This window comes from Dipodomys merriami, unplaced genomic scaffold, assembly GCF_024711535.1.
Source record: "Dipodomys merriami isolate MVZ:Mamm:240054 unplaced genomic scaffold, mDipMer1.0.p SCAF_45, whole genome shotgun sequence".
NCBI lineage: Eukaryota > Metazoa > Chordata > Mammalia > Rodentia > Heteromyidae > Dipodomys > Dipodomys merriami.
The window spans coordinates 10,747,316-10,770,752 of NW_027206013.1; the positions used below are offsets into that span (position 1 = coordinate 10,747,316).

The window sequence follows — 23,437 nt, forward strand, 5'->3', positions numbered from 1 at the left end:
CATTGCATGATGAGGTTTGAGGTCTCCGATACTTTTCAGCTTTTGGAGGAAATGCTGTTCTGAGCATCACATGCCAGGGTTATGTTCTAGTGTTTTCCTTTTTGCCTTGGTGTAGCGCTAGGGGCAAAATTGCTGGGTCTCGTGGTAACTCTGTGCTCAATATCCAAGCTCCTGTCTGACGGTCTTCCATTCATGCATCTCATTTCTCCACATCCTGCCCAGCAGGACATGGAGTCTCATGGGCTATTCTGTCCAGGCTGGCTTTGAAATGCAGGCCTCCAGATCTCAGCCTCCTGGGTGGCCAGGATTACAGGCGTGAGCCACCAGTGCCCTTGTGACAGCTTCTTAAGAATAGAATGGTAGCCAGGGATGGGAATCCCAGCACCCAGGAGGCAGAGATGGGAGGATTGTAAGTTTGAGGAAAGGATGTACTGACTGCACAGCAAGACACTGTCCCGATGATTAAATGAAGGCTGTAGGTTCACACCGAGATGGTTAGCGTTTCGAGGGTAGCCTGAGCACCACAGATGGAGAACCTGGTTCTCAATCAGGGATCCCGACCCCAGGGAGAGCCGCCATGTCTCGGATGTGTTTGGCGGTTGTCAGAGGGAAAATGGCTCCTGGGAAGCTAATGTGAGCCTTGGGCAGAGATGCTGGTGGGTCCCGAGTGGATGAGTGACCCGTCCCGAATGGATACTCGCACCCCCTCAAGGCCGAGGTACCACCGCCGTCCACTGCATATTTGGACAAAGCCAGTCATTCTGGATTATTATACCTTACAGGATTCTTGGAAAAGAACAATGATCTACTTTATACACATCTGAAAGAAGTAAGTCTGGGGCTTAACCCAACGTGTTTCCAATGGTTCTGAAATACCCCCGGGACACAGGACCTAGGGTAGCTTCTGGAATTTTCTGGTCCAGGCTTTCTATCTCCACACATCGTGGTGGACACTGACACTTTAATTGGCTCGAGTGTGGGGGGCCCCTGCAGGCCAGCTCTGAAGCAAGAGGAGGGGTCTTGCTCTGCTGGGGTTCACGAGTGGGAGTGGGTGAATACACACACGCACAGAGGAGCCATTGGCGAGAAGCGTGATGGTGAAAATGAGTGAGGAGCTGTGACCAAAAGGGACACTTAATCACACGCTCGGAAAAGCGTTACCCGGGGGGGCTGACTGTGCTGCAATCTGAAATCTGATTCTGACTATAGAGAGGTGTTAGACAGCAGACAGAACAGCATATGCAAAGGGCCTGTGGCCAGGTGAGCTCAGAGTGCATGCAGCAGGGACAGGTCAGGAGAGGGGAGGAAAGCACCGGCCATGGAGGAAGACACGTTCTGATTCTGTAAGAAAATTCTGAAGTCACAACTTGAAGGTCATGTGGAAAGGTGGGGCCGGAGCGGCCAAAGACATTCTCTCTATGCATCACCAGAGAAAGTGTGGGGTGTATGTGTGTGCCTGTGTGTGTGTGCATGTGTATGTGTGCGTGTGCGTGTGTGCGTGTGCGTGTGCACCTGTGTGCCTGGATGGGGGCTAGCACTCAGGGTCTGGGCGCTCTCCCTGAGCTCTTCAGCTCAAGGCTAGCACTCTACCATGTTGAGCCACAGCACCACTTCTGGTTTTCTGGTGGTTCATTGGAGATGAGTCTCATGGACTCTCCTGCCTGGGCTGGCTTTGAACCACGATCCTCAGATCTCAGCCTCCTGAGTAGGATTACAGGTGCCCTGGCTTGTATCGATTATTTTGAAAGTATGTAGGTAGGGAGAAAACATCAAATAGTGCCAAGTCTGGTGTCTTTGGCCCCATGTCCAGTGTCTGTCCTGGGAGACAATCGCTCTTTCGTGTGCCACCCCTAGGGACAGCACAGGCCACAAATTTTGTGTGTGTGTGTGTGTCTATCTCTTTCCTATGTGAGGGTCTCATGTGGCATTTTTACTCAATGACATCTTGGAACTTATTCTGTAGCTGCTGGGCTGGACACAATTATTCATGATGTCATAGAAAAAAAGGCTAGTGGCCAAGGGGCTATCTCCTTGCTTGGGAAGAGGTCTTGGGGTGCAACTCAGGCTGGCACATGCTGTCCCACTGAGGCACACCCAGCCCCTTCCCCCACAGTGGCTTTTCTGTGTCAGCTTGTTAATGGGGTGTGGAGGAATGGAACCCAGGGCTGCATGCAGGTTCAGCAAACACTACCACCGAACCACATTCCCGGGACGTTGGCTTTTCGTGAGCGGTGGCTTCAGGTCCCCGGGTCCCACCTCTGTGCGGCTCCCAAAGCTTCGTTGGCAATCTGCAAAGCAGATGCGGCGTCCACATCTCCTGTCCACCTACAGGTTCTGTGCAGGTCCAAGAACAGCATTGTGAAGGAATGCTTCCTGGTGGCCGAGCTCCGGAGCCGGCGGCGCCCTCCAACGGTCAGCGGGGGGAATGCAAGTCAGGGCCACGTGTCTTTTTTTTAACCAGTCCTGGGGATTGAACTCAGGGCCTGGGTGCTGTCCCTAAGCTTATTTTGCTCAAAGCTACCACTCTACCACTTGAGCCATGGTGCCATTTTCAGCTTTTTTTGGTCGTTTATTGGAGATAAAAGTCTCATGGACTTTCCTGCCTGGGTTGGCTTCAAAGAACAATCCTCAGATCTCAGCCTTGTGAGTAGCTGGGATGATTGGCGTGCGCCACTGGCACCTGCTAGCCATACTTTGAAGCCACCTCCTCTTTCTTTTCTAGAAAGAATTGTTCTCTAACCACCACTACCGAATACATCCTAAGTTTTGCACCAGTTCATTTGTGTACAATCTCTACGGTGCATCTACGGTGTCAGGCACTGTGCTGAGCTGGGGAAGGTGGAGGGGGGAGGGGAAGGTTAGCCATAACACGGCAGCCAAGGCTCCAGGAACTGGGAAGAGGCAGAAGGGGCCAGGCTCTGGAGGATCTGTGGAGCAAAGCATCCTGGGAAGATGTTTCTAGACAAAACCAACCTTGGGCTTCTTGGATGAGGACATCTGACGTTTCCATCTAACAGGCAACACAGAGGTTGGGTGTGGTAGCTCACACTATAATTCCAGCACTTGGATTACAGGACGATTATGAGTTTGAGGTCACACTAAGTGGTATAGGGAGATCTTGTCTCAGAAAAAGGTGAAGAAGAGGAGGGCAAATAATAAATAGCAATGTTCCCTGAGTTTGGGCTTGAGGGGCGGCGCCTTGTCCCCTCTGTAACTGATGTCTTCTCGGTGGCTTCTCTCACTCCGCAGGTGGGAACGCAGTTTAAGAACAGTCTGAGCAGCCTTCTAGAAATTCTCATCTCCAAGGAGCCTTCATACATACGCTGCATCAAGCCCAACGAGCGGAAAGAACCCAGTGAGTGCCCAGAACCCTCCCTCGCATAGCAAGTGGTATCTCGGGCCGTGCCATACCCAGTGCTTGGCTGGTTATAGGAGCAGCCCAGCTGAGCCAGGCAGGGGTCCAAAGTAAGGGGAAGCAACATGGCTTTCTCTCCAGGCAGCACACCAGCTTCCAGAATGGTCCATGATGGGGGTATTTTCTTCTTCTTTTTTTGTTGGTCATGGGGCTTGAATTCTGGGTTTGGGTGCTGTCCCTCAGCTCTTCAGCTCAAGGCTAGTGCTCTACCACTTTGAGCCACAGCACCACTTCCGGTTTTCTGGTGGGTAATTGGAGATAATAGTCTCACAGACATTCCTGCCCCGGCTGGCTTTGAACTGCAATCCTCAGATCTCAGCCTCCTGAGTAGCTTGGATGACAGGCATAAGCCACCATTGCCCAGCTTTGGGGTATTTTCTAAGCTCTTGCTATGGCCTGTAAGGAAACTGTTTAGCTAGAGGCTTCCAGAAGCCAGGCAGGTGCAGCAGATGAGTGAACAGGCGGATGCGAGGAGACTGGGGAACACTGGAGAAGGTACAGCCCATCCCCAAAGGCCAGCAATGTGGGGTTCTTCCTGTCCAGTGGCTGCCGCATGGAACTCTGGGCCCAATCTCATGATGTGTCAGGAGAAAACCCAAAGCTGGATTTTCCTATGAACTTTCTCCAGCTCAAAAGCACAACTAGGGCCGGGCGCCGGTGGCTCACGCCTGTAATCCTGACTACTCAGGAGGCTGAGATCTGAGGATTGCAGTTCAAAGCCAGCCCGGGCAGGAAATGTGTGAAACTCTTATCTCCAATAAACCACTAGAAAACTGGAAGTGGCGCTGTGGCTCAAGTGGTAGAGCGCTCGCCTTGAGCTGAGGGACAGCGCCCAGGCCCAGAGTTCAAGCCCAGGACTGACAAAAAAAAAAAAAAGAAAAAGCACAAGGACCCACGGCCCCAGCTGCAGCCTCTGGTGGGTCCTCTCCTGTCCTCCCTCAGGCAAGTTTGACGACCTCCTCATACGGCATCAGATCAAGTACCTGGGGCTGATGGAGCACCTGCGGGTGAGGAGGGCCGGCTTCGCCTACCGCCGGAAGTACGAGCACTTCCTGCAAAGGTACCCTCTGCTTTGTTGAGCACCTACTATGCGGAGACCTGGGATATGAAAAACAACAAGGGATCACTTAGGGAGCTCGGCTCAGAGCTATGAAAGCAAAGCAAAACCAAACCCACAAACCTTTGGGAGACCCCAAACATGCAGCTTTCTTCTGTTTTAAGTTCTAACTGCCTCGGGCTGCCTGCGGTGGTTACCTGGGCCCCTGGGCTGTCAGCAGGGGTGGAGTGGTGGGGTCACAAGCAAGCTCTGGAACCACACAGACTTGGGTAGGAACTCTCCCCGTGTTTCTTAGAGTTGTCAGCTATTTCCTGACCTGTAATGGAAGCTTCTGCGCAACCTGAATGTCTGCATTGGCAGGGGGATGCTTATAAGAGTATAGTGTACTTACCCCCCCCCATACACACACACACACACACACACACACACACACACACACACACACACACACACTCCTTGGACACAAATACTTCTTGTGTGATGTATGTGAATTTTTGCTCCTTAACATCATAAGATACTTGCTAAGATACTTCATAAGCATGTAGAGATCACTATTTTTTCTCCCCTTCCTACCTCCCCCACTCTCTTCCAGTACTGGGGCTCAAACTCAGGGCCACAGCTCTGCTTCTGGCTTTTTGGTGGTTCTGGGGAGATCAGTCTTCTGGACTTTTCCTGTCCAGTCTGGCTTTGAACTGTGATCCTCAGATTTCAGCCCACTGAGTAGCTGGGATTACAGGCGTGAGCCACTGGTGCTCTGTCATTTCTTTCTTGCTGAAAATATATTACTGAATTTGAGGATCGTCATGGGCTGGGGAGTCTGAGATGCCATGGGGAGCTAAGGAGACCCCCAAGGGGGTACCAGGGCGGCTTCCACTTGAGTTTCTCCTTCCTGCCAGGTACAAGTCCTTGTGTCCGGACACATGGCCGCACTGGCACGGGCCTCCGGGAGAGGGCGTGGAACGGCTGATCAAGTACATCGGCTACAAGCCGGAGGAGTACAAGCTGGGGAAGTAAGTGGCCAGGAACCAGCCAATGTGACCTCTTCCATGGCACCTTGCATCCAGAACTTGTGTGTGTTTGCAATCAGCGGCCACTGTCCACTGTTTAAACGTGGCTCCCATGGGTTGAAGGAAGAGAGACAGTCCCAAAGGAACTCGGCATTCCTAGCAAGCAGCCTGGGTAGACTTCTGCCTCTGGGCATCTAGATTCTTCCACTGTCCTTATGTATTGTGACCTCCCAGAGGTCATTCTAGAACTCATAGAATGTGACTTCAGCATTCCAGAAAATGGGTTTCTAGAACTTTGGGAATGTTTAAGATGGAGTTTATCACTATAAACCTGTAGGGAATCTTTGTACACCTTTAAAATGTCCAGGCACAATTCAGTGGGTCGATTAAGAAGCTGTAAGGGCTGGGACTGTGGCTCAAGTGGAAAAGTACCTGCCAAGCAATGGGAAGTCTTGAGTTCAAATCTCAGTAGGAAGTGTTGAGTGTGTGCCATTAGTCATTTTGGTTGGGGGCTCATTTCCACTCATGGCTGCTGCTCTACTACTTGAGCCATGCCTCCAGGTTAATTTCCTTGCAGGAAGTGCCCAAGCCTGGAAAGGATCCCTTCCCAGACAGCCAGTGTAAAGAATCTGTGCCTCTCGGTCTGCCCAGCTGGCTTTCTCTGAGGACTTGCACATGGCCTCTGTGGCCCGCTGGCCCCTTTCTATCTTTAGGGTCCCATCTTTGGTCCTGTTCTAACAAACTACTCATTCGATTGATTCTGGAGATGGGAGGGAGTCAGGCCCCAGGCATATACCTTCGCCCCAGAAAGTGAGGTAGGATTGTGGTGCGCTGCTGCCTCCCAGTGGCCATCCAGGGAGAGAAGAAACTGACCTCTGCTGGTTAGTGAGGTTTTTAAAAACTTAGACCTGTTATCACTGTTACAAACCCCAGTAGTTGGGCCTGTAATCCTAACTACTCAGGAAGCTGAGGTCTGAGGATCATGGTCCAAACCCAGAAGGGCATGAGCTTGGGGGAAGAACAACTTTTTTTTTTTAAACCAATACAGGTGGTAACTGACCAATTAATAATTTAAAATGTTTTCTTTTCTAGAACTAAAATATTCATTCGCTTCCCAAGAACTCTGTTTGCTACTGAAGATGCCTTTGAATTTAGTAAACATCAATTAGGTATGATTTTAGACTGATTTCAGCAGGCTGAAATGAATAAGTTTAGCTTGGGTGTCATATAATTGGGAGACATATTCCATTTGGAAACCAGGCAGACAGTGCCTCAGTTCTGTGCATATTAGGACCCCTTGGGACAGAAAACTGGGGGTGTCCATCCTTTCATCCAGCTTCTGGATGAATAGATGTGTGTGATGAGAAAAGTCAGCTTCTGGGTGAGGTCAGGAGGGGAGCAAGGTGCCAGTGCTCATACTTGTAATCCTAGCTACTCCAGAAGCTGAGATCTGAGGACTGTGGTTCAAAGCCAGCCCAGAAAGGAAAGTCTGCGAGACTTTTCTCTCCAGTTAACCACCAAATAGCTGGAAGTGAAGCGGTGGCTCCGGTGGTAGGATACTGGCTTTGAGCAAAGAAGCTTAGGGGCAGTGTCCAGGCCCTGCGTTCAAACCCAGGACTGGCATAAACAAAAGCCCGCCAGAGGGAACCTCTTCCTGGAACTGGGACCAGCCAGGGAAGTTGAGCAACCAGTGCAGTTGGTGTGTGCCGTGTGCCCAGTGTACAGGAAGGCCTTTGCACACTGCCTCATTCTTAGAACAACACTACGGAGGGGGTGTTGCCACTGCTTTATATTCAGGGAAACAGAGGCATTGGTAGCTCATGGAAGGCCTGTAAGCACCAGCCTGGGTGGGAAGGCCCAGGTTTACAACCAGACAGCCCCACTTTTGGCCTCTCCAGCAGTAGCTTCCCCATCACAAAGGGCCTGGCTGAGGCAAAGGGGCATGTCTAGCACCTGTGGCCTGCAGGGGGCAGAGTCCGCTCCAGGAGGATGCCTCTGCTGACCTTTGAGGGCCTCCATGACCTTGACCTGGGATCGCATAGAGGTGAAGGCAGAAGATGGAGCAGCTGGGGTCACCCACCTCTGGGCTCGCTGGCTGTGCGGCCTGGGGTGGTGTGGCATGGTTACCACATGAGCGTGGGTACGGCTGGCCCAGGGGGCTGGTGATGCTGCAGGGGCCTGAGGATGAGCTGCAGGGCAGACCCGGGGGAAGGAAAGCGTAAGGCAGGAAAGGAACCCGTGCGTCTGCGGGGAGCACAGGCGCACAGAGGAAAGCCACTCAGCAGAGCTGCTGCTTCATTTGCAGTTGCAAGGATCCAGGCCACGTACAGAGGCTGCCGGGCACGGAGGGAATACCTCAGGAAAAGACGAGCAGGTAAGAGGTGCGGGAGGCCAGAGCGGCACCCTCTCTCTCTCCATTTGGGCTCCTCTCTCTCTCTCACCTGCCTGCCCTGGAAACTGGTAGGGGGCTGCTCTCATTGCTACCTGACCAGAGACACTGCCATTGGGGCCAGATTTCGTCCATTGGGCATTTTTTATGTCCATGCCTATGGTGCCAGTACTCAGGTGTAAACTCAGGACCTTGAGTACTTGCTCTTCGTCCATCCCTCCCCTCCCCCCCAGGGCTGGTACTCTGTTACTTTAACCATTCCCCCAGTCTTGCTTTTTGCTGGTAAACTGGACGTGGAGTCTGACTTTCCTGCCAGAGGTTAGTTGGCCTTGAACTGTGATCCTCTATATTTCAACCTTCTGAGTAGCTAGAATTTCAGCTTAAGCCATTGGTGCCCATGTGTGTTTCCACACTTCAGGAATATATATATATTGGCCACTCCTGGGGCTTGAACTCAGGGCCTGGGCACTGTCCCGGAGCTGCTTTTGCTCAAGGCTAGCGCTCTACCACTTGAGCCACAGAGCCCCTTCTGGATTTTTGTTTCCATGGTACTGAGGAATCGAAGCCAGGGCTTCGTGTATGCTAGCACTCTACCACTGAGCCACATTCCCAGCCCGGTAATTTTTCTTAAAAGGCTTCAGTCATCACCTTGCAGCCCCGTGTATATCATTCTCAGGCAGGGTCCCCCTGTAACCCATCTGTTCAAATTTGTTCTCGTGCCCTGTTTTTCTCCTGTCCTGCCATCTACGGATCATCACTGAACATATATTCCCCTACATTACAAGAGGGCCAAGAGCAAATATCTTAGGACTTTTGGGTCTCTCATGTAGCTCAGAAGTAGCTCTAGACAGCATGCAAATGAATGGGCACAAATGTGTTGCAATAAAACTTTATTTGTATAAACAGGTAGGCACTGTTTGCTGGTTCCTGAGTAACCTATGTATAGTTCTCTCAGTTCTGTGGATGAAATTTGGGGCTGGCTGCCGGTGGCTCACACTGAAATACTATCTGTACAGGAGACTGAGATCTGAAGATGGCGGTTCAAAGCCAGTCCAGGCAAAAAAGTTATCTGCAGTTCTCCAAAGCAAAGACTCTTATCTCCAATTACAACTAGAAAACCTCCATGGCTCAAAGTGGTCCTGCGAGCACTTTGAGCAAAGAGCTCAGGGACAGCACCAGGCCCTGAGTTCAAGCCCCATGACCAACAACAACAAAAAAGAAATTTGGGTTGCCTGTTTCTGTAATAGACAATGCAACTCTGGAGAAGAAAGGCATTTAAGAATCGGAATAACCACAGACTGGGGTGTGGTTCACATGGTAGGGAACCTGCGTAGCAAACGCAAGGCTGCAAGTTCAAACCCCAGTACCATCAAAAAAGAAATGGAAATAATCAAAACATCTGAAAGCCCTTAAAAATGAGAAGACAGGCCAGGACCTAATAGCTTTGCGTGTCCCAATTTATGCATTCTCTAGTCCCTGAAAAAAGGCCTCGGGAACCCCCGTGAAGTAACTCGCAGCTTCCCAGAGTGCCTTGCGTTCCGTCCCCCTGGTTGGGCTGTCTGAGCACCCCAGGTACAACCTGTAGCCACGCACCTGGCCTCGCGTGCACCACCAGCGGTGTGCCGAGTGTAGATGGAGTCTTCTGGAAAAGCCGCCTGTGTTTCCATGCACTAGCGCTCACCTCCTAATTCCAGCAGTGGACTTTTTTTTCCAGCCACCACACTGGAAGCCTACTGGCGGGGAGCCCTGGCTCGGAGGGAGATCAAGAGGAGAAGGTGGGCCGTGCAGGTGGTAAGAAGGTAGGATGGGGAGCCGGGCAGGAGGGGCTGGCATGGGGTGGAGGGGAGGCATGCCCTGCAGGATGCTGCCCCCTCTCTTTGTCCTGATGTACCCATTCAGGGGTTCACAGCTCTGTATGTTTGTGATTTCCCTTGGCCAGTTCAAAGCCTAGAGCCTCCTAGAGCTGGATAGGCAGCGTGAGGCCATGTCAGGAGTGGGTGGGAGATGGCGGGCCACGTCAGTAGTTCGCATGCAGTGTTCTGACCCAGGGCACCGGTGCTGGGGAGCCAGGCCAGGCCCGGGCTCCCAGGTGGGTTTTCAAGGCAAGCTGAGGTACGGTCTCACAGCATACCTCTGCTTGGGCTGATGGGTTTTTTTTTTTTCAACTGAAAATGACGTCTAGCTAGTTAACACAAGCGGCCGTGCAGGTGAAGCAGAACCTTCCTGATGTGTTTCTGTAAACTCTCATTTCCCGATGGGTGAGAGGACGCGGGTGTGAGGAAAAGGGCCGGAAGTGGAGCCACACTCTTTGCTTTTGAGGTTCATCAAGGGATTCATCCACCGTGACAAACCGCTCGGTCCTGACAACGAGGAGTTTATCATGTTCGTGCGCAAGAATTACATCTTGAAGCTACGGTACCACGTCCCGAGGAGTGTGCTGGACAAGAGCTGGCTGCGGCCCCCGGGCATCCTGGAGAGCGTAAGGTTGCATGGCGACCTGTGATGGGGGCGGGCGGCCTGTGCACCCTGCACCGCAGGGGCCTGTGAGGGGGGCACCCCGACACACCCCATCAAAGGCTCTGGGAATCCCACCAAGAAGCCAGTCCCTCAGGTGACCCTAAGCCATGCTCTCGCTTGAGAAGCACTGGTTTGCTCGGCCTAGCATAACCCCAGCTCCTGGGAGGCTAAGGCAGGAGGACCAGGGCTTTGAGGATGGGCTTTAAGGTGAGACCCTGTCTCAAAGGAAAAAAAAGGAAAGAAAAAAGCTCCAGTCAGACTGGAAGGCGAGCTGCTCTGACTGTAAAATCCTCATGTTGTACATGGCTGTGCCCAGGCATGCACGGGGACAGGTGGGGAAGAAGCGTGTTCTCCACACAGGCTTCCGATCTGCTCCGGACCATGTGCGTGAGGAACCTGGTTCGCAAATACTGCCGTGGGCTGACAGCTGAGCGGAAAGCCATGGTAGGGACGCAGCAGGGGCAAGGGCCGGGCCTGCAATCACAGACCAAGTTCACAAGTGTGTGCGCACCAGTCCACCTATGAGCCAGGGTCGGCAGCCCTGTGCTGTTACAATGGAGACAGAGCGGATGCAGGCCCCTTGCTGGGGAAGGACCCTTCCTTGCAGATCTCTGCAACAGGTAGATGCTGACAGGAAAAGCATTTGGCTTTGTGGGCCAGCCGCACATCAGTTGTCGTGACTGAGCTGTACAGCTGGCGCTGAGCCAGCGTGGGGGGAATTAACCATGTGGTGGTGCTCTTAGAAACTTCCCTCACAAACAGGCAACCTGTGAGTTGTAGTGCCATCCCCTGACCGCTCTCTCCATGTCTGGAAACCCCGCTCTCAGGCAGTCAGCTCAAGGATGGAGGTCTGCCAAGCCCAGGGTCCACCAGTCCTTAAAAGTATTTTGGCCAAGAATATGTTCTGACTTCTGCGCCAAAGCATTACAAGGTTTCTACGGTGAACCAGACAAGGGTGCAGAACTGCGGGCCTCACACTTCTCTGTCCCCTGACCGTCTCAGGGCTACCGTGTTTTTGTTTTTTTCACTTTCAAACTGTATTGCCAGATGCAGCAAAAGGTGGTTACAAGCGACATCTTCGGGGGAAAGAAGGAAGGCTACGTAGAAAGTTTAAAGCAACCCTTCGCCAGCAGTCGCATAGGTAAGTTCATTGTCTTCCAGTGTATACGCAGCTTCCGGTCTCTAAAACGCTGGGGGAGGCGTTTGGCTCTGCAGCACTTCCGGCCGCTTCAGCCTGGAGGGGCACAGGTCACTTCCCCTCGGTGCTATTTAATGATAACTCACGGGTGTTGTGGTTCCCTTGACAGATGAAGGAGACATCAATCCTAAAGTGCTACAACTCATTGGCAGCGAGAGAATCCAGGTACAGGGTGTGTGTGTCCTTGGCCTCCGGCTGAACCCCTCAAGGTGGAGAGCAACGTTTGCTGTGTGCAGTGTCTGTGCCGCTCTGGGAGTTAGCGACGATGATGGGTGACTGTCAGACTCAAAGAACAGCAAGCGATTGTCAGTCACCCTAAAAAAAACACACATTTGCTTTTCTGTGGAATTGAGAGGTGAAGCCAATGGGTTCTTCCTGCAACACTCCCAAGTTGGTGAGGGATAGTGGGTGAATAAGCTGGTGTCCACAGCGGCTGGGAGATTCTGGGTGCCTCCGGTCCTGTGTGGATCTGGGCTACAGGGTGGGGTGCTTAAGAGGCAGCCGGCAACAAATGGCTGTCCTCCCGCCCCTGAAGGCCACACTGGCTGGTGGCTCCCTGGAGAACAGGGCAGATGGTTGGCACATCACCTAGTTTTGAATGGGTTCTCCTCTGCTGGCTTCTCAGAGCAGGCCTGCTGGAGGCAGGTGGACTTCAGGAAGTCCAGGGAAGCAAAATCTTCCCCACAGAGAGCCCAGGGACAGGGGAGAAGGGTCCGGGGCTTAGCACAGCAGGAAGCTCCCAAGTGGCCCTCCCCCTCGTGGTGACCTTGGCTCCTTGCAGTACGCCGTGCCGGTCATCAAGTATGACAGGAAAGGCTTCAAGGCCCGGCAGAGGCAACTCATCCTCACCCAGAAAGCGGCTTACGTGGTTGAACTTGCCAAGATCAAGCAGAAAATAGACTACTCAGCACTCAAAGGTAAGAGGCAGGCAGCCGCAGGACAGATCCTGCCCGCCCAGGGTCGGCGTGGCCACTGGGCCCTGAGTTTCTGTTAACATCAAGCTGCCTGCTTCCCGGACACTAACTCGATCTGTCTCCAGGCGTCTCCACCAGCAATCTGAGTGATGGGATCTTAGTCATTCACGTCTCCCCTGAGGACCACAAGCAAAAGGTAACTGTGGGGCCCGTGTCCCACTGTCTGGGAGTTTTTCTTCACATCGCCAGTTCTGACCACGCCGTCTCCGCCTCTCCCCAGGGAGACGCCGTGCTGCAGTGTGAGCACGTGTTTGAAGCAGTCACCAAACTCACCATGCTGCTCAAGGACGATGTCGTCAAGGTGGTGCAAGGCAGGTGAGTGGCTTTATCGGCTCGGGGTTCAAACGCTGGCAGGGCCTGCCTGCCGCCAGCGAGGGGCGAGGAAGGCTCCCTTGCTTTTCCTGAAAAATCACCTACTTCCCAGAAAGTGAAAATGGAGGTCAGTGTTCACCACTGCCCTCTGGAAGCCACAGTTCCCATCTCCAAAGGCGCCACTCATGTTCTAGGGAGCTCTGGGCTGCGCAGGGGAGAACTGGTGTGCACCTGCCTACAGACTGAGCAGGAAAAGGATGTAAAAGGAAAGCACATAGCCCGTAAGAAATGAATACCTTATTGAATTCAAACTTAAAAGTGCTGGCTGCCTTTTCTATTTCTCAGCCAAGCAAGCAGGGGACGTGGCGCTCAGGCCCAGGCAGACATCCTGTTCTCAGACCCAACAGCAGCTTCGGTGCTGCTTGTCCCAAGGGTGTACGGCCTGATAGGCGACTGGGGATGGGAGAGAAGATTGTGGAATGAGCTGTCTCTCTGCTGGGGGAGGGGGGAAGGAATATTAGCATGAGCAGTGCAGATCATTCCTTAAATGGGCTCCTAGAACTGAATGTCTGTCAGTGATCTGAGAATGCCCGGAAGTATGAAAGTTACCCCCTTGCTTTTCTTTTGATTACATACATACGTAGTAAAGCACAAATTCTGTGTGTGTGTGTATCCATATACACACACGTAATTTTCCTAAGGGAGTATCTTTTGCAGACCAAAAGCTGCAGGAAGAAGTAATTTGTCACTGTCTTCAGTTTACAGTTTTACATCAGTCCTGGGAAAGAAGGTACGATCGTTTTTGACACCGGGCCAGAAGAACAAGTGTATAAAGACAAAAATGGGCAGTTAACAGTGGTGAGTGGCTGTGGGGGCAGCAGCAAAGTAAGGAGGAGCAGGGGAGTCTTCAATGTCCTTTATCACTAGATGACAAAGATCCTCCACCTTGTTCCCACATTGCAACCCACGTGCCCGGGGCTTGCCCTTAGTCATGAAGAACCCCAGGCCAGGACCCTGCCTGGGAATCTGGTCCCTCCAGGTGGTGTGCACAGATGAGTTTTCAGCCAGTACCAGAAGCGACCTGTTCAAAAGCAGAGGGGGCTGAAATCCTTCAGATCTATTTTATGCCATGACTGGGTGCAGTGGTAGGCGGCTGTAATTGCAGCTACTCAGGAGGTTGAGATGAGAGCACTGAGAGTTCAGGGCCGACCTAGGCAGATCCAAGTCTCATCTGAATTTATATACATTTAACCCATACATAAAAGTATTTTTTTAACTATGTAACATAATGGTCTCTCCTTCAGGAGCAAGTTAAACTGAAGGTATTGAATTTTCTGTTGACAAGTTGGTATAGGGACAAGGTCTGCCTACCTCTGCCTCAGGCTGAACATGCTGTGGGGGCTCTTCCCAGGTGTCAGTGCGGAGGAAGTCCTGAGGGAGGATGGCGCCTGACCGCTCGCTACCGTCACCAGCTGTGCTCCAGCTGAGCAAGGTCCCACAAAGGAGGACTCGTGAAGCCACACCTTCAAGGAAGAATGCCAGCAGCACCTGGAAAAGTCATCTGAGCCCAGCATCCCTGTTAAAATGCTCCTCTGGGAGCCGGCCTCCAGCGTGCTCGGGTGGGTGGATGTCCCGACGCATGTCATTAAAGGGTGGGCGGCGGATTCTCCATTGAGACATGACAAAGTACTAGCTGGGGCCACACAGTAGGTAAAGAGCTCATAAAGCTGCAACACTTCAATGCTGCTTTAAATAAACAGAACTTACACATTTCAAGGAATCGAGCCCGGCCCCTACTGTGGCTGTCACTAGCCAGGGGGCACTGCCCCTCCATACTCCAGTGTTCAGACACTGTAGGAAAATGGTGTATCACTTCACCACCCCTGAAGTCATAGGTGGTGAAGCCAAGGGTGGGGATCAGCCCTGCATGTCTGAAAAGACCCCAAGACAGACTGGTACACAGCATGGTAAAACTTTTATTTTACATATGCCCACAATGTTTGTACGAGACACACTGACTACTTTTAAAACAACGGTATTTTTGTGGCATGGAGTGACAAAGGTTCATGGAAGTGTGACCGAGACTTCACACAGTCCAGGGAGGGTGGGTGTTCACACACATTTGGTAAGGGCTAGAACCTGCACCAAAGCCAACGAGCTCGTGACCACGGGAAGGAGCGGGGAGAATACAGGCTGCAGTCACAACTTGGTGACTTGTTCTGAACATAAAACTTGATTACCATGACCAACAGCTGTTCCAGCCTCTTAATTGTAAGCTATTACACTGTAATAAAACCTTACTCTTTACTAAATTTTAGGCCAGTGTTTTACCTGGATCATTCACAAATAATGACTTTCACCCTTCATGACTTTCACCCTTCATGCCAGCCTATGACAAATCAGTTTCTTATGGTCTATTAACAATCCTGTTCACCGTAGCCTATGTCGCTCTAACCCTGGGGGAGGGACATACAACTAGAGGTGCAGTGTTAGGGGAGAGCTCTGGCAGGAACACCAGGTCCTAAGGCTCAGAAGCTGAAACAAATGTGATTGTTCTACAAACTTACTTTGCACACAAACATTTAAAAACAACTCACACAATGGCTTTCCATTCCTACAGAAAATATCAGAACTGATGTTTACGTGAACGTTCTAAAAAAGTTTAATCCAAGGGGTAGGGTGGGCATTTAAAACTTCGACAATATAAAATGTTTACGAAACAACGTTTTGTAAGTTCCCTTTCCTTAGCACTATAATAAAACCCAAATGGATTAATATAAAAGTTTCCCACATAACAGTTTAAAAAGCGTCTCCCCAATACGTGGTTTTGGGTGGAAGGCATGATTGATTGAAAGTTTTATTGTAGCTCTGCTGCTGGATACAAAAGAAAGGCATACCACTGTCACCGGAAGGGTTGCTGCATACAAACTCTAAGCCAAAAACAAACAAAAAAAAGTTCCAAAATAGAACCTCATTTTTTGGAATACACCTGTCAAAGGCTGCCCATGTTAATACCTTTGGTATAAAACGACAACAAGTCCCTGGCCAAGCAGACCAGATCCATCCATTACCGGACACACATTCACATCTCCCTGTGCTACTTTACCTAGTCGTCTACTCAACCATCCCATCGGCCACAACTCACTCTGTTCCCACACAGACGCAGAAGAATCTGGGAGGTAGGTAACTGAGAACGTCCATCTTACACGAGCACCATGCACAGCCAGGCTCGGCGAGGGCCACCTGTGCCCTGCCAGCATCTATCCCGCCAACAATCTCACACATCCCTTAAACAGACACGAATACAATCGGGACCCATGGGTATCTGTCTGCACACACACACACAGCCTAGTCACTGCCGACTGCTGAAACTCAGACAAAGACGAGAGGGGATGAGAGAGGGCGGTGCTTACAGCAGCTAAGCGGCCCCGAGATAGGCAAGCTCCCTCTGAGCTGGTGCCTGTCAGGCTCCCAGGCTGGGAGGAAGCATCTGATTGCTGACCAAAGAGGCAAGGCGCCCACTTCTGCAGGGGAAGGAGTGGATCCTGGGCCGCTCAGCCTGCGAGGTGACCCTTGGACCCTCGGGAATGCAATGGGTCACGAACAGCGAGTAGAAGGAGCAGGAGGAGAGTGGGACAATGCACTGCCAGGGAAAGCTTTGCTTCTTGCCAATGTGGTTCCAGCGCGTTCCAGACAAAGGGCAGCCAGGGTGGCAAAAGGTCTGCTCCTGAAGACTAGACCCAGAACAACACTAAGGGATATTAAGAGACGAGACACTCCACTGCCATGCGCTGTGGCTGTTCATCGGAACGCACAGGGCCTGGGCCCCGTCTGCCGAGGCTGGAAGGTCACAGGACAGGAGGCTCCCACCGCTCCAGTCGGCCCACTGCAGAGCCCCACTCAGAAGAGAAACCCTAACAGGGAGTCAACACCCACAAAAATAAATACTGCCAACAAAAGTCCTCACACACACACACTCACATTCAGACTTTTTCTGGGAGAACCAAGAAAGCCTGGCTCCTCGGATCCTCACAAAAAGTGGAGACCTGAGCCACAGCTTGTTCAACAGGAGGGGTATGTACACCCGGGCAAGACAGAATCAACCCACCTTGTCCAGACATAGCAAAATCATCATCCGGCATGTTACAAAAGTGGCTCCAGTCGGTGGAAGGTGCCGGAAGCCTGCATGGGATCTGAGTGGGGCAGGATGGGGGGGGGGGGGCCCGTGGCGCGGGACATGGGGGAGGAAGGTGGGGAGGAGGGTGCCTGGTCTGCCAGCCTGCTCACTGGTGGAGATGGGCCCTGTCGTCCGGGCGCTTGATGTGGATCCGCCGCACGCGCTCGATCCGCTCTCGCTCCCGTTCCTCGTCCTCATCCAGGTGATGGGAGCGCCCAGCTGCCCCGCCGGTGGCCTCCAGGAGTGCATTGTCAGGTCCCCGGCCGTCCTGGGCCTCGTACAGCAAAATATTCAGGGTCTCCTCATAAATCCGGGCTTCGGGGAACTCCACCTGTGCCCCCACAGGGGGGAGGGCAGTGGGTTAGTGTGATTTACCACGGCCCGCCCACTCCTGAGCCCGCAGCTCAGCAGGGCCCTGAGGACTGAGAAAGATGCTATCATTTTCAACACAGGTATTTCCACAATACTTACATGTGGTAAATGCAGCAAAGAGGCACAGTAAGACAAGGCTCCCCGACCCCGTCCCCTGCCTGTCCCCACCCCCCCTCCCCTGCCCACCCCAGCCAGTGTCTCTTCTTACAGATAACACATTTTATCCTGAATCCCATGCACGTAAGTATTTGTACATATACACTACACATTTCAGAAAACAAAAGCTGAGGCAGGAGGGTCAGAGGTTCGAATCTAGTTTGGGCTGCCTAGTAGCCCCGGGCCCCTGCATGTGTCCCAGGCGTAAGCTGGAGAGCACTCCCCGATTAGACTGGACAATGCACAGCAGTTCATGTTGATGGGTGGTGTGTCGCCACTGGCAGGGCTACAGGTGTGCAAAGCACGCAGGCTTTGAACACAGACACCGAAACCACCTTCTTTCTGAGCAGGCATGCGCTGAGGGCCCTCAGGAAATGGCACGAGCCTTCCTTGGCAAATCACTGTTTGCCTGTCCTCCTTGTGGAGCCCTGGATGGAAGGAGGGCGGCGCACATGTGTTCCAGGTATGACACACGGATCAGACTCGGCCTTCCAGGGCGCGCTTCTCTTAGACGCCAGGAGGGAGAGAGGGAGCACTCCCATCTTCCTCACTAGAGCCACCAGGAGAGACCACGCCACAGCAATGAGGGATCTGAGAAGCTGCGTTTGCCATTCGGCACTGCCAGCATGGTGGGCAGACACGAGGGCAGCGAGAACCCCTCAAGTCTCGCATGGCTGGAGGAGCCAATGGTGTCTAAGCACACATACACAGTGGAGGGCAACCCCGGCTTTTCTGTCCTCTACATTCTTGCACCCCCATCTCGGCCCAAGCCACCTCACAGCAGCAAGCAGAGCCGGAAGGAGTAAAACGTTCCTTTTGGATGAGAAGGCTCCTGGTCTCAGCAGGGTGGGGAGAACTCCTGCTTTTTCCTGAGCCTCATGCTGGGCCACCTCAGAGATAGGTTAAGGAAGCCGAAGAATCCATAGCTACAGCCCTAACTTGCTGGCCATATAACAAGAGGAGGGAGCCCAGGAAGTTGGGAAATACTGAGAAGACTGTGGGGAAAGGGAGCTTGAGGGGCTGACTGAGCGCCTAGACTTGGGCCAGCTGTGGCTCTGCGCTACTCCGAAGGGTACTGACCAAAGGGGTCAGCAATTGCATGGCTCCAGATGCTGCCCCAGAGCATGGCACACAGGTGGGACATGTCTGAAAGTTTTCAAAACTGGAGCTTTGTCACTGGAGTCAAAAACCACAGAAAGGCTGGCTGGAACATCAGCCTAAACCCAGCTGGGTCAACTGCCAGCAAAGAAACCAAAAAATGCAGCCGGGAGCCGGTGGCTCACGCCTGTAATCCTAGCTACTAAGGAGGCTGAGATCTAAGGATCGCAGTTCAAAGCCAGACTGGGCAGGAAAGTCCATGAGACTCATCTCCAATAAAGCACTACAAAATTGGGAAGTGGCGCTGTGGCTCAAGTGGTAGAGCGCTTGCCTTGAGCTGAAGAGTGCAGGGACAGTGCCCAGGCCCAGAGTTCAAGCCCCATGACCAACCAAAAAAAAAAAAAAAAAGCCAACTTTTTCCTTAGGAAGAGACCATGACTGAGAGCATCAAGGTGTCAGGACACAGTTCAAACCAGTCAGCTCACGAAGAACAAAAATCCCAGCCCCTGTGCACAAAGCTAGTCAACGCATGTGTGCTAATGCCAAGCCCACACTGAGGCTAGGGTGACCTGACCAGGTCCCCAAAACATTCCAGCAAGCAATACAGAGCAGACACAACAATGTAAAGAACTACACGAACATTCTAGAGCACACGCTCACTCACCTGACAGGAAGGGCTCAGTGAGGGTGGTGAGGATGAAGCAGAGGTCACAGAAACAACTCCATCTCAACCAAAGTAAGGAGAGGCCACTAACACAGAAGTCAGGCTCCACTGTCATCTATTCTGAGAACCCGAGTTTCAAGAACCAAATGGATAGTGCATGCGTTGAAGACCTCCTTCAACTTTAATTCTGGCTATCCACACCCTTTCCAACTTAACCACAAAAGACAAATTATGCCTAAAGGATTTAGTAAAGCACTTGGGATGTTGTTTCAAGAAAGATGTCAGCTCTGCAAGAAACTGAACTCAAGCAGTGACTTGAGCACAGTTCCCAGAGGTTTGGGGTAGAGACAGGGGCAGCTGTCCACCTCTGACACCAACCGCCTGGACCGTCATGGGCAGGAAAGGAGAAGGCAAGAGGAGGGCTGGCCGCCCAGTCTGGCCCTACCACTCACCGGTTTCACAAACCCAAGTGCAGACTTGCTCTAGAAGCCATCTGCTCATCCATACACAGCTGAGGTCAAGCCATGCCATCTCTAGATTCCTTTGCTCCTTTTTAAGCTCTAAAGATAAGGAATCTCGATTTTTTTTGTTGTTGTTGTTGGTTGTGGGGCTTGAACTCTGGGCCTGGGCGCTGTCCCTCATCTCTTCAGCTCAAGGAGAGCGCTCTACCACTTGAGCCACAGTGCCACTTCTGGTTTTCTGAGTGGTTTATTGGAGACAAGAGTCTCATGGACTTTCCTGCCTGGGCTGGCCTTGAACCTCCATCTTCAGATCTCAGCCTCCTGAGTAGCTAGGATTATAGGTGTGGGGCCACCAGTGCCCGGTGCCCAGGGAAATCTTGATATTTTAACTTAGTCAACATGATGATTATCCTTTTTATATCCAAGGGAAGGTACAACCCAAGTGTATTTTAAAAGAGATCATGTCAAGATGGAGTCTAGTTACAAGAGGACCCACATCCTTAAAAAAGAACTTCACAGGAGACAAGAGGCATGATGCATCTGCTAGTGAGGCACAGGCAATTCTGGCTCCCTGCTGTTTTTGAAACAAGAAAGAACCTCAGTGCTTCCCCTTTCTTGGCTACCCTTAGAAACAATCTCTGCCGAGCCGGGTGCCAATGGTTCACGCCTGTAATCCTAGCTACTCTGGAAGCTGAGATTTGAGGATCATGGTTCAAAGCCAGCTCCTGCAGGAAACTCCATGAGACTCTTATCTCCAATAAACCACTAGAAAACCAGAAGTGGTGCTGTGGCTCAAGCAGTAGAGCACTCGCCTTGAGCTGAAGAACGCAGGAACAGCGCCTAAACCCAGTTCAAGCCCCACGACCGGCAAAAAAAAAAAGAAAAAGAAACAAAGTCTGCCGTTTAGGCCGTTTAGGCTATCTCCTGAATAGGAGTTGTCAAGTCAGCACTGTGCTGGAGAGGGGAAGTGGACACAGACTGAGCAAGAGCCACTGTGAGCTGGTGGCCACTGAAACTAGATGACCGAACGTGGAGATCACTGTCGCTGTCTGTGTCTAATTCTGCACATGATCCAAATTTTCAATAATATCCAGGGAAAAGGCCTTTCTCTTGGTCCTCTGCACTTCTTTCATTTGGGCCTTGCTTGAGACGGGCTCAGAATCCCACAGAATTATGTTAACTCCCAAAGCTGCACACACAATAGTAACCTGAGCAGGTGAGTGACAGCTGGCATGCGGGTGACTAGAGGCATGGCAATCCACTTGTGACACAACTGCTCTATGTCACAGATACTCCGATTCCTCTTAGATAGGCTGAGAAAGAAATGACGGGGTATATAGTATAGTATAACAAACAGAGGAGAGGGAGAAGGAAGAGGGGGAGGAGGGGGGAAGGGGAAAGAGGACAAGAGGAAGGGATGGATAGGAAGGGAAAGGAAAGGGAAGGGGTGTCACTCATAGCGCAAGGGCAGAAGGCCTAAAGAGAAGACAAGGGCTCTTCAAGTGGAAGATCTGAAGTTCAAATAACAGCAGAGCGGATCTCTCACAGTACTCTGCTGCATGATCTATCTTTGCAGAATGGCTTGTCAGGGGAAGTGAAGGGAGAGGTCAAGAGTGCTGATCTGAGCCAGGCACTGGTAGCTCACACCTGTAATGTTATCTACTCAGGAGGCTGAGATCTGAGGATTCTAGTTCAAAGCCAGCCCTGGCAGGAAATTCCATGAGACACTCATCTCCAATTAAACTAACAAAAAGCCAGAAGTAGAGCTATGGCTCAAGTGGCAAAGTGCTAGCTTTGAGCGCAAAAGCTTACCAGCACCCAGGCCCTGAGTTCAAGCCCCAGGACTGGCACTAAAAAAAAAGTGCAGGTTTGGAGAAGATGACATGAAGAAGGAAAATCCAGAGCCCAGTTCATCCAGGGAGTTGAATGTGGCTGGAAGGAAAGCCAAGAGGGCACACACACAGGCCCTGGGATTGGAGGGCAGCTCTAGGTAATGGGCAAGAGCAGGACAGACAGGCAGCAAGTATGTAGTAAGTGGTGACTAGTAAGTCAAGATCTTGGAGGGCATGGGATGGACCAGCGCTGTCTCCTGGAGGAGGAGGAAAAACAGCACCAGCGCTGTCAGAATGACCAGAGGAAGACAACACCGTAGCTGAACACATACAGGCACAAGACTAAATCTCAGACCGCATGTACAGCAAAGTGACCGGGCCGTGGCATGGCTGTCTCCACTTGCTGGGCATCAGGAGGGAACACCAGACTCTTCTCCAAGATCTACAGTGACTACTTTCCAGGGTCTCACGTGAGCAAGCACAATGGGCCAGGAAAGCATTTTTAGGGCTTCCTCATGAGTGGGAAGAGGCTGTGTGCAGACCTGCAGAGTGGCCACGAGGCACCGCGCTCTCCGGCCTCTTACCTTGGTCTGCTTCTTCTCGGTGGCATAGACAATGGAAGTACAACAGACTTCGGCGATCTTGCGGCCCTGACCATAAAAAGACCAGCAGCAGATCTCATCCCCAATGACGTCCTTTATGAACAGGACCCTTCCATTGAAGCGCAGAGACAGCTTATCAAACAGTTCAATGTTTTTCAACATATTGTCGTCAGAATTGCTGCAAAAAGAGCATACCATGAAGTGACCACAGCTGTGCATGAAACGCCCTACCAGGTTCCCTCTCCTGTCTCACTTCCGCTCATGCTAATGACAAGAGAAAGGCACTTTCCTTCTTCGCTCCAAGGAGAATGGGAGGCCAGAAAAATCCAGCGACTGTCCGAGGCCTGGGTCTCAGAACAGACAGCTCCGGCCCCCAAGCTTGTGCTCCTAACCAGCGTGCTTGAGCCCCATTACGCTTGCCCTACCCAGCTGGAGGCAAGATGCTGAGATGCAGGGCTTCCGGGCACAGGACCAGTGGTGGGGATCACTCCCCCCCCCACCGCCACACACACGGGGCAGAACCGTGCTGCTCAAGGGACACTTTGGATTCTAGGACAGATTACAGGTCTTCAACCACTTCATTACATCACTCGTCCATCCCTGCAGCCCCTCCTGCTCCCAATCTCCAACCCTCACTCACAGCCCCATGCTCCCAGGAGATCCACAAGGTATGTACGTATCTACAGATGCTGTGGTGGCATTGTGCAATGGAGCAGCAACTTTGGAAAAGAGTTTGACAAGCCCACAGTGACTAAACTCAATTATCATGGGATCCAGAAAAATCTCACTCCTAGCTAAGACAAATGGAAAGACATGCCCACCAATCTTGCACACATACGTGCATAGCGGCACTTTTCAAAATAGCTAAAGGCAGCCAGGCACCAGTGGCTCACACCTATAATCCTAGCTACTCAGGAGGCTGAGATCTGAGGATCACAGCTCGAAGCCAGCCCGGGAAGAAAAGACCCTGTGAGACACTTATCTCCAATGAACTATTCCAAAACCAGAAGTGGCACTATGGCTCAAGTGGTAGAGTATGCACCTTGAGCTTAAGATCTCAGGGACTGCTCCCAGAGTTCAAGCCTCAAGACTGACAAAAAGAAAGAAAGAAAGAAAAAAGAAAGAGAGAGAGAATAAGAAAGAGAGAGGGGAAGGAAGGAAGGAAAGGGAGGGAGGGAGGAAGAGAGGGAGGGAAAGGAAGGAAGG

The 23,437-nt window shown here is 51.9% G+C and overlaps 2 protein-coding genes across 3 annotated transcripts in view; one reads left to right on the forward strand and one right to left on the reverse strand.

The window, feature by feature from the left end:
- Myo1h (myosin IH) overlaps positions 1-14,837 on the forward strand; it is a 31,334-nt gene extending 16,497 nt beyond the window's left edge. The window contains exons 16-32 of the mRNA XM_069994676.1: positions 783-829; positions 2,332-2,412; positions 3,250-3,355; positions 4,358-4,475; positions 5,369-5,482; positions 6,572-6,648; positions 7,785-7,853; positions 9,583-9,667; positions 10,188-10,347; positions 10,746-10,829; positions 11,433-11,526; positions 11,693-11,748; positions 12,365-12,500; positions 12,623-12,693; positions 12,778-12,872; positions 13,628-13,727; positions 14,281-14,837. Of these exons, the coding sequence (XP_069850777.1) occupies positions 783-829; positions 2,332-2,412; positions 3,250-3,355; positions 4,358-4,475; positions 5,369-5,482; positions 6,572-6,648; positions 7,785-7,853; positions 9,583-9,667; positions 10,188-10,347; positions 10,746-10,829; positions 11,433-11,526; positions 11,693-11,748; positions 12,365-12,500; positions 12,623-12,693; positions 12,778-12,872; positions 13,628-13,727; positions 14,281-14,304 (1,517 nt within the window). The 3' untranslated portion in view covers positions 14,305-14,837. The remainder of the gene's footprint in view (positions 1-782; positions 830-2,331; positions 2,413-3,249; positions 3,356-4,357; positions 4,476-5,368; positions 5,483-6,571; positions 6,649-7,784; positions 7,854-9,582; positions 9,668-10,187; positions 10,348-10,745; positions 10,830-11,432; positions 11,527-11,692; positions 11,749-12,364; positions 12,501-12,622; positions 12,694-12,777; positions 12,873-13,627; positions 13,728-14,280) is intronic.
- LOC138808440 (BTB/POZ domain-containing adapter for CUL3-mediated RhoA degradation protein 3) overlaps positions 14,826-23,437 on the reverse strand; it is a 29,594-nt gene continuing 20,982 nt past the window's right edge. For both annotated transcript variants that reach the window (XM_069994678.1, XM_069994677.1), the window contains exons 6-7: positions 22,214-22,409; positions 14,826-17,377 (exon numbers count right to left, since the gene is read on the reverse strand). In XM_069994678.1, the coding sequence (XP_069850779.1) occupies positions 17,153-17,377; positions 22,214-22,409 (421 nt within the window). In that variant the 3' untranslated portion in view covers positions 14,826-17,152. The remainder of the gene's footprint in view (positions 17,378-22,213; positions 22,410-23,437) is intronic.